At 35.4% G+C, this 11,065-nt stretch overlaps 1 protein-coding gene across 1 annotated transcript in view; it reads right to left on the reverse strand.

Annotated features, from left to right (window-relative positions):
* The window catches only part of LOC136037349 (protein cab-1-like), a 159,030-nt gene extending 158,337 nt beyond the window's left edge, over positions 1-693 (reverse strand). The window contains exon 1 of the mRNA XM_065720026.1: positions 573-693. Coding sequence (XP_065576098.1) covers positions 573-591 — 19 coding nt within the window. The 5' untranslated portion in view covers positions 592-693. The remainder of the gene's footprint in view (positions 1-572) is intronic.
* Between the last annotated feature and the right edge of the window lie 10,372 nt (positions 694-11,065).

The raw sequence follows: 11,065 nt of genomic DNA on the forward strand, positions 1-11,065 counted from the left end.
CATTATTTAAAAAACGATCAGAAATTAAATAAAGAAAAACAAGTTTTTTCAACTAAAAGTAAGGAGCAACATTAAAATTCAAAACGAACAGAAATTATTACGTATATGAGAGGGTTCACCCCTCGTCATTATCTGGCTCTTTACGCTAAAGTTTTTTTTAGTACTTTCGAAAGGACTATTTATTCTAATTAAACGGCCTTTGTGATTCAGGGGCCATTCTTAAAGAACTGGGAACAAAATTTGAACTTTAGCGTTAAGAGCAAGGTATTAACAAGGGGCGAACAAACCCCCTCATATACTTAATAATTTCTGTTTGTTTTAAGTCTTAATGTTGCTCCTATATTTCAGTTGAGAAAACTAATTTTTATTTATTTAATTTCCACATAATTTCTCCATAATTTCTCCATAATTTATCCATAGTTTGGCTTGCTATTCATATGTTGGAGAAACTTTTTCAACAATTTTTAATCCTGATACAAATAGTATTGTTTAATTTAAGTTTATACTTCCTCAAGTTGAATATAAAACAATATCATTCCCAAAAATGTATCTATTGTGGGTGATTGACATACCTGATATTTCTAGAGACATTGCTGCTGGACGTTTCTACTATGCTGAACAAAACGGCTGCCTCAAAATCCTGATTGGATGTGTTTGAAAAATGAATAGGGTTGAGAGGAGGAATGCTCGCCCTTGAATTTCTTCTTATCCTTAAAAAAGGCACTAGAACTTTTATCTTGAATCGAATTAGCTCTTTTAAAAGTTTCAATAATATTTCTAGCTATTATAGAGCGTCGCTGCCTATGATATTGCTTATATGCTCCTTTGAAAATCTGAATGCATTTATTTTTTTCATCTAATTGAAACTTTCCCTAAGCGTTTTCCCTTAATAAAGTTTCCCCTTAATAAGCTTATCTTCATTAGTTACAGTAATTGTAGTGGTAGTATTAATAGTATGCACATAATGCCTTCTGGCTAGTTAAAATCCGGCACAACGTACCCTTAAAGGTCTAATTAGCTTCTTCTTCAGATGTTGCTTTGTCACCTTTTTGAAAGTCCACATGCTCATAGTTTGTTTTGATTTAGTTCAACATTCGCGTAAATATTCCCTAAACGTTTCTTATTAATGCTCTTAGCTTGCTTAATAGCAACAGTTGTAGCAGCATTAGTAGCAGTTAGCACCTTTGGTTTTTTCAGCATTCCCTTCAACCCACCCTGAAAGTTTCAGCTTACCGTTCCTGAAGCATTTCTAACATGTCCTCTTAAGAAGCTGTGTGGGCAGTTTTTTTCGATTTAGTTCCGTACAGTTTCAATGTATCCAAAAATTCTCGTCTTAATACCTTAGTTTTAATAGCAGCGTTAGTAGTAGTAGCTTTAGCTTTAGTAGCAGTAGTAGTAATAATAATAGTAGTAGTAGAAATAGTAATAATAACAGAAGTAGTAGTAGTATGAGTAAAAGCAGTAGCTTTAGGATGCAAATATTTTCTTTTGGTTAGTTCAACATCCCCCATAACAAGACTGTTAGCTTCAACTTCACATGCCAAACTATCCCTAAGATATTGCTGCTACGCCCTTTTGACAACTGGCATACAAATGGTGTGTTGTGATTCAGTTCACTCCCCCCCCCCACATAGTTTTTTTTAATTCCACCTCCGTATACCTAGGAATAGTTGTAATAGTAGTCACAGTAGTAGTATTGGTATTACTAGAAGTAGTATTAATGATAATAGCGGTAAAACTAGTAGCAGCAGTAGTATTAACGCATTGCCTTTTGTCAGTAGAACATCCCTTTCATCAACTCCAGGAAATTTCAATTTAACACAGTTAGCCATTGCTATGACATTACTGATATGTTATTTTGATAACCTGTATGTTCACATACTTCTTGAAATGTTCATTTTAATACTCTTATCCTTACATTTAATTTCAATAGAAGTAGTAGTTGAAGTAGTCGTAGTAGTAGTAGCAGTGGTAGTAGCAGTAGTAGAAGAAGCAGTAGTAGTAGTAGTAGTAAATGAAGCAGTGATAGTAGTATAAGAGTAGAAGCATGCACATATTGCTTTTGGTCAGATGATTTTCCCCTCTAAGCATTCTCTGATAGTTCTAACTTACATATAACTAACGCATTTCTGACAATGTACATGCGCATAGCGTCTTTTTTTAATTCGATTTTCCACTCAATATCGTAAATGGAGTAGTGTGGTAGTAGTAATTGTAGCAGTAGTAGTGCTGGTAGTTGTAGTAGTAGTGATAGAAAGCAAATTTTGCCTTTTTGGTCATATTCCTTATCATCCAATGATAATTCCAAATTAACATGCTCAGTCATTACTGAGTGACGCCCTTTTGACAGCCCTTACAAACATAAAGTGTTTTTATTTAGTACAACAATCCCCTCAACAATCTCTTAACAGCTTGCCTGAATGCCCTTTGTCTTTTTGGAAAGTAAAGTTCAAACATGCATACCTTTCTCAATAAAATAGCCTATGCTATGTGTAAACATGAACGAATTACCTAACTTACAGCCCTTGCCCTGAGGACTGCGGAGAGGCTCAGTTCTTCAAAGACATAATTACTGGACTATAATAACTCTCCTAAAATTTTAAAAGAGTAACTTAAAAACTCCCGGAAAAAATTACTTCTTAAATTTTGATCGGGTGTGTTTTGGGGATTGATAAGCTTGAAGGGGGAGACTGGTTGCCCTCCATTCACTTATGACTCTTAAAAAGAGCACTAGAAATTCCGACTGCACATCAAACGAGCCCCATCCGATCTGAAGTTTATACGGCCACCCGTTCCATAAAAAACATTATTTACCCCGGGGCATAACTTACAACCCTTGCCCCTCGGCTCTGGGAGGGGTTGTTTTCATCCTGAAGACATGGTTATATGATTTTTATACTATTGTGAACAAAATGGCTATCTCACAATTTCGATCGGATGTATTTGAGGAAAAGCGGATGTCAAGGGGGACTAAGAAGAGATAAGATAAGGTTTATTCATCACGAAACACACATACAATATTACATTTTACTATTCCCCCAAAGGCTCTTTGGCCTGTAAAGAAGGGGGAGAATAAACGAGTCACTTACTCAGAGAAGAAAAAAAATAAATGGTTATATGATTTTTATACTATTGTGAACAAAATGGCTATCGCACAATTTCGACCGGATGTATTTGAGGAAAAGCAGATGTCAAGGGGGACTAAGAAGAGATAAGATAAGATTTATTCATCAAGAAACACACATACAATATTACATTTTACTGTTCCCCCAAAGGATCTTTGGCCTGTAAAGAAGGGGGAGAATAAACTATTTACTTACTCAGAGAAGAAAAAAAAATAAATAATCACTTACTCAAAGAGAGAAGAGCAAAAAAGAGAAGAAAAGAAAATATAAATAAAATAAAAATTATAGAAAACAACACTAAATAGACTAATAGATTGAATAGACTAAATTAATTAAGTAGATCAGTAGATAAAATAGACTCCAATGAAATAACAAGAAAATATATATGCATATACATACATACATCTATATATATAAAAATAACTTGTAAGTTTGTGTGTTTGTCCATGTTTTGTGTTTGTCCGCATATGTGGGTTTATTTGTCCGCATAGCCTATGACGTCTGAAAAATAAAGAAGAAAAAGAAAACTAAAAAAAAAAAAAAAAGAACAAAAAGGTAAAAAACTAAAAAGAAAAAACTAAAAGAAACTAAAAAAGCTAAAAAACTAAAAAGAAAGAAAAAAACTAAAAACAAAAAAAATTATAAGAGAAAAAACTAAAAAAAGAAAAACCTAAAAAGAAAAAAGTTAAAAATTAAAACAAAGCTAAAAAAACTAAAAAAGCTAAAAAACTAAAAAAAGAAAAATTAAAAAAGAAAAAAATTAAATTAAAAAAAAAAAACTAAAAAACAGAAAAAATCTGATACACTGAATCTGATTGTGTGATTTTCGTTAAGATTGTATGACTTTTAGAGGGTGTTTCCCCCTATTTTCTAAAATGAGGCAAATTTTCTCAGGCTCGTAACTTTTGTTGATAACAACTGATTTTGATGAAACCTATATATTTAAAACCAGCATTGAAATGCGATTCTTTTGATGTAACTATTGGTATCAAAATTCTATTTTTTAGAGTTTCGGTTACTATTGAGCCGGGTCGCTCCTTACTACAGTTCGTTACCACGAATTGTTTGACAATGGAACTAAAACTGTATGTTTCCAATTATGGGCTTCTTCTAAGGTTTACACGACCACCTCTTCCATAAAACCTTATAGGCTCCCAGAGGCACAATTTACAACCCTTGCAATTACAACAGGCCAGCTGCCCCACTGATCACTTTGACTTTTAAAAAGATCACTAGAACTTCTGATTTTAAATCCGATGAGCCCCTGCAAAGTTTATGTGACCATCCTTTCCATCAAAACCTTATATGCCCCTGGGTCATAACTTAAAACTCCTTATCTGAGGGCTATGGAGGGAAGATTGTTATCCTTGAGGACATAATTCGCGGAACTTTCAACTACGCTGAGCAAAATGGTTATCTCAAAATTTTTGATTGGACGTGTTTGGGGAAATGACGTGCTTGAAAGGGAACTGCTTGCCCTTTAATCTCTTTTGATTATTAAAAAGTGCATTAGAGCTTTCAATTTCCAATCGACTGAACTCTTTCGAAATTTCCACGACAATCAATTTTATACGAAGTTCCCTGGTCTAAAAACACCCCCCCCCCCCAAAAAAAAAATTAATAAACAATACATTGTGCCCATATCGCTTTTTACTTAGGCAGCGCTATTCTGCTGTCCATGATCTTGTGACCGTTTCTGAACTATCTCAAAAAATCTATTACAAATATTTCGGTAAAAATACAAATTGTGGGGGGAGGTAGCTTGCTCTGATCACTTTGACTCTTAAAAAGGGCACTAGAAGTATTGATTTCCCCTCGAGACCTCACTTTTTAAGCTAAAGTTTTTTTTATAGAATTAAAGAAAATCTTATTAATCTATTTCAGGGGTCGTTATTAAGGAATTGGGGCAAAAAGTCAGACTTTAGCATAAGGAGTGAGGTTTCTAAGGGGCCAACTTCTTTCATATACGTAACAATTCCTGTTCGTTTTAAGTTTTGATTTTGCCCCTTACTGTCAGTTGAAAAACTGTTTTTTATATTTTATTTCTGGTCGTTTTTAAATAATGCCGGGAAATCCTGTTCCCTCTTGGAAAAAATCCCTTCCACCACGGGAAATTCCTCCATGAAAAGGTTCCCCCACATGTCATAGAAATCCTCCCAGATAATTCCATTGAGCTGAAAATTCCATGCGGAAAATTTCTTTTGGACGATTCCAGGTGAAAAATTTTTCTTAGCACACTTTTATTTGAAATAGATTTTAATTTCTGATTATCATTACCTCAAGCTGGAGATTCTCTCCTCTATGGAAAAGTTCTTCTGCAAATAACCCGTACCCTAGTAGGAAATTGCTTCCGCAAAAAGTTCCATATGGAAAAAATTTATCCTATGGTAAACTCAGTAAATTCAAACTCAGTAAAATTTCCCCCCGATGATTCTTATTAAGGTCTCTACATGCAAAATTGAGTCGGCAAAGAGAAAAGAAAACCAATAAAAATAATTTCGTATAGAATATCTGTTGAATTTCCCCCCTGTAAAATTTCCCTGGATGTTTCACCACTGGAAACTTCTCTCCCAAAGGAAAATTCTCCAAGTGGAAAATCCTCGTGGTAGAAAATTCAACCCCCCCCCCACCTAAAAAGTGTCTGTATACTTCCCTATAACAAATTTTATACGTAAACAATGGACAACTTCAGAACTAAGGACCTTTCCCAGGGGAGTGTGGGGGGGTCATGTTATCCTCAAAGACGTTTTACTGGACTTTTCAACTATGCTGAACAAAATAGCTACCTCAAAATTTTGGTCGGTTGACTTTGAGGAAAACAGGAGGAGTGGGAGAGGGGCCCCCTCTAATCCTTTTTGTCATTTAAAAAGAGCACTAGAGCCTTTTAGTTCCATTTGAACGAATCCTTTCCTGATATTCTAGGAGTATTGGTTTGATGCAATCAGCCCTGGGGAAAAAAACAAACAAAACAAACAAATAAACACTTATCCGTGATCTTATTCTTCTTTGATCTTCCCTCTTTATTCTTATTTCTTATTCTTTGTACAAAGGGGAGCTTGAAGCTTCTACGATAAAGTGCTCAGATACGCTGAACTTGACTATTTGACTCCATTAAGATTCCTTGACATTTAAGGGGTGTTTTTCCCTTTTTTCAAAATCAGGAAATTTTTCTCATGCTCGTAGCTTTTTCATGCTTGTAGCCATTAACGCTACACTTAATAGATCTTATGTATTTGGAATCAACATAATAAACCAAATCTTTTAATATATCTATTAATATCAAAACTCCGTGTTTTAAAATTTCGGTTACTATTGAGCCGTTTCGCTCCTTACTTACAGTTTGTTACCATGAACTGTTTGATTAAAGAAAAGCAAGTTTTTTCAACTGAAAGAAAGATAAATATTAAAACTCAAAAGAAACAGAAGCTATTCTATTAATGAAGGGTTGCTCCCCTTCTCAATACCTTGCTCTTTGCGCTGAGTTTTCAGCACTTTTAAAAAAGCTTTCTATTCACTGTTTTAAAAAGTAGAATTAAGAGAAAGAGTCAAACTTTAGCGTAAGGAGCGGGCGTTTATGACGAACCAGCCCTTTCATACAGGAAGTAATTTCTGTTCGTTTTAAGTTTTAATGTCGCTCCTTACTTCCCGTTAAAAAGCTTTTTTTTTATTTAATACACTAAAGCTTCAACTTGGTAGCAATTCTTCAAGAATGACCCCTGAATCACAAAGGCCGTAGAATTAATAGTTGAAATTACTAAAAATGCTTTAGCGTAAAGAGTGAGGTATTGTGGAGGAGACGAATCCCTTTATATGCGTAATAATTTTTATTCGTTTTAGGTTCTAATGCTGCTCCTTACTTCCACCTGAAAAAACTTTTTTTTATTTATTTTCTCATTGTTTTTTTAAATAATGCTAGAAAATCCTGCACCCCCTTGATGGAAATTTTCTTCCCTCATAAAAAATTCCTCTATGGAATGATCCACCCACGTAACCCCTTCCCACCCTCCCTTTAACGTTAAAAAGTCCCCATGAAAACGTCTGTATCCGTCCCAAAAATCATTACTCTATGTAAACAATGGCCAAAGTTTGTAACTTGCAGCCCTCCTCCGGGGACTGTGGGGGAGTAAGTCGTCCCCAAAGACCTAATTATTAGGTTTTTCGACTATGCTGACCAAAATGGATATCTCAAAATTTTGATCCAGTGACTTTGGGAAAAAAAATGAGCGTAGTGAAATAAAATTGGTCACTTAAAATGGGCACTATAACTTTTAACTTACGTTAGAATGAGCCCTCTCGCGAAATTCTGGGACCACTGAGTCGATACAATAACCCCTGGGGAAAAGAAAAAGATCTTCTGGAAAAAAAAATACAAAACTCCACTTTTTTTGTAGATAGGAGCTTGAAACATCTACAGTAGGGTTCTCTGATACGCTGAATCTGATGGTGTAATTTTCGTTAAGATGCATTGAATTTTAGGGGGTGTTTCCCCCTAGTTTCTAAAGTAAGGCAAATTTTCTCAGGCTCGAAACTTTTGATGAGTAAAATTAAACTTGATGAAATTTAAATATTTAGAATCAGCGTAAAAATGCAATTTTTTCATGTAACTATCGATATAAAAACTTAATTTTTTTAGAGTTTCAGTTACTATTGAGCTGGGTGGCTCCTTATTACAGTTCGTTACCACGAACTGGTAACATTACCATGAACTGGTTGTAAGTTTCGCCCTGGGGGCACATAAGGCTCTTGTAGGAAAATTTGGTCGTATATGCTCTGGAATGAACTCATTAGATTAGTAATAACGAGTTCTAGTGCCCTTTAAAGGAATCAAAATGATCGGCCCGCAGATATTCCCCCGCCAAAAAAAAAAAACACAAAAACACGTCATGTTTTCCCGAGATGTATCCAATCGATATTTTGAGACGGTCTTTTTACTCAAAATAGCCCAAATATCATTTAACATGGCTTTTGAGGTTGATACAAACTGGCAAAGCCTGAGGCCGAGGGTTGTAAAATATGCCCCTAGGGCAATTAAGGCTCTTACGGAAAAGATGGTTGCGTAAACATTAGAGGTGGCTCATTTGGTTGAAATTGGAAGTTCTAGTTTCCTTTTAAGAGTCAATACTGATGGAGGTCAACTAGCCCCCCCCCAACTACCCCTCTTTTAATAAAACATATCTAATTGACATAATTTTTAATAGTCAAATTGATTTGAGATAAACCACCACCAGCACTAAAACTAAATCATAACATGTTATGTGTATATGGGTTGTCAGAAGGTGTAACTCAGGAATGACTGAGTATAATAATTTGCAATTTTCAGAAAATGATAAGGGAGATGAACAATTGACCAAAAAGGCAATATTTGCATGCTATTATTACTACCACTACTATTACTAAAACTACTACTTTTGTAGCGTGTACTACTAAGGCTGAGAATATTGAAAAAAATATCTGAGGAAACGCTGAAGAGGAAGCTTTAGTGTAAAGAGCGAGGATCTGACAAGGGGGCGAACCCCCTCATATATGTAATAAAAATATGAGAATATAAAAGTTCTTTATGTAAGCTAATTTATAAGTTACGTAAATCTCTTACTAATAAAAATATTCGTAAAAAATTAAAAGTTCTAGTTGCCTTTTTAATTAACCAAAAAAATCGGAGGGCAACTAGGCTTCCTCCCCCGCTCTTTTTTTCTCAAAATCATTCGATCAAAATTATGAGAAAGCCATTTAGCCAAAAAAAAAGCAATTTTCGTTTTAATTATTGCTCTGCGGAGAGCCAAAATCAAAACATGCATTGATTCAAAAACGTTCAGAAATTAAATAAAAAAAACAAGTTTTTTTAACTGAAAGTAAGGAGCAACATTAAAACTTAAAACGAACAGAAATCACTTCGTATATGAAAGAGGCTGCTTCCTCATCAACGCCCCGCTCTTTACGCTAAAGTTTTTTACTGTTTTAAAAAGAAGAATTGATAGACAGAGTCAAACTTTAGCGTAAAGAGCGGGGCGTTGATGAGGAAGCAGCCTCTTTCATATACGAAGTAATTTCTGTTCGTTTTAAGTTTTAATGTCGCTCCTTACTTTCAGTTAAAAAAACATGTTTTTTTTTATTTAATTTTGTACAAGGATTAATCTACTCTGTACCAATTACTATTTATGAACAATGTACGAACCGGGCACCACTTGCGGATCGAGAATGGTACTAATAAGCTAATTCCAAGATGTTCGCTACAGTTGTGTTCAGATTGCACAATTGCTTTCATCCCCGTCGGGAGTTGGAACTTCAGAAAAAAAGTGATCGATATCAGATGTGAGCAGGGATGCGCTGTGAGCAAAAGTAAAGGACTAGCATTTTGAGACTGGAGTGATAGTATCATGTAGACATCCTCTAAGTATAGTGAAGAAACAGTCATCATCTAAGAGCTGGCAATTAAGGTCTTAAGAGATAATAATCTTTTCTGACTTGGGCTGTTCAACCAGCCTCCCAAGTCTCAAACAAGCCCTCATATATCGCCTTTCTGATAGAGCATCACAATAATTTGGGGGGAGGTACACTGATGCTACGATAAAACCGCTGGGCCACGGAATCTGATCGCTGCAAAAGAATCGCAAGATTTAACTAATGTGCAATGCAAAGCAGAGTCTGCAATGATCAAATCCCCCCCACTTGGCCATCCGCCAGAATTATGGTGGATAGTGGGCTGAAAAAAAAAACATTCCTTTCTTGGAACTCGATCAAGAACTGCTAAACGATCGGATGTTATCAAATGTTCTTGAATGCATGTTATTCCGTGATTGGCTATTAGATCACTTAATAGAGACAATTTATGAGGATTGTGCCCGTATATATTTCTCCTGTAAAGGGAAATGCTTGTATACATTGTTTACATTTGTTTGAATTAGCCTCTGATTGTCTCTTATATACTGGGCATTACGAACTATAGCATGGATGTTTTCCACCACAGTTAGTATATTTAATATCACGGGTACATGGATTACCTTTTAGATTTTCTTGATCACCAGAGCACCGAGAACACTTCATAATATTAGAACAGCCACGTTGCACATGGTAAAACTTATGGCATTTAAAACACATCGGAGGCACGGCATCATATTTGTCGACCTTGATATGGTAATAGCTGAGATAAATGCGCATTTCAGTGCCTTTTCAAGAGCATCTCTGTCTCGGAATGTTAGCTTCACTAACTCGCCAGTACCATACCATTTCGCTTCTTGGATCCCTTACATAGTAGACTCAATGTGCTCATTTGAAGTATCCTCCAGGACAAACTTAGCCACAGGCAGATATTTTGGATATTGAACTCTAAATACAGCTGTAGTGTTTAGTTTTATGCTATTAGCTATTGCTTCAGCATCTTTCTCGGTTCTAGCATACAACACGAGTGTATTGCTTTTTTGTGATTACCTTCTGACTTTTCCTGAGGCACCATTGGAGTTGATAATTTTTTTAATTTTGACAAGATTTATAAATAGCGGATGGTCCTTCTTTCACATGAATTGGTATACTTAAAGATTCACTGGGAGTGGGCCACGTTTTTGTTTCGAGACCGGCATGCCATCGGTCTAGCCATGTATTCACTTTCTCCCCACATTCATTCAGTTTGCATACCTAATGAGGTAAATACATCGTAAGGTGTGGTAGGAGTTTCAGATGGTTAATGAAAACTTCAGATGGCAGAATGAAAACTGGGCGCTGAAAATGCCCTAATGGCTTGCTGCAGGTTTGGGGTAAAACAAAAAGGAGAAACAAAAAGAGAAGACAAATTAATAAAAATAACAAAACATATCTTTACCATCTACAATATATAAAACATATGACATCTGAGGACTCAAAGAATGTACCAGGTCTATGAAATAGGGCCAAACACCATACACGATTAATCTCCTCTGACCGGTTCGAAAAAACTGAACATAAAAGCA

Source organism: Artemia franciscana, chromosome 16 (assembly GCF_032884065.1).
Source record: "Artemia franciscana chromosome 16, ASM3288406v1, whole genome shotgun sequence".
In the NCBI taxonomy this organism is placed as follows: Eukaryota; Metazoa; Arthropoda; class Branchiopoda; order Anostraca; family Artemiidae; genus Artemia; species Artemia franciscana.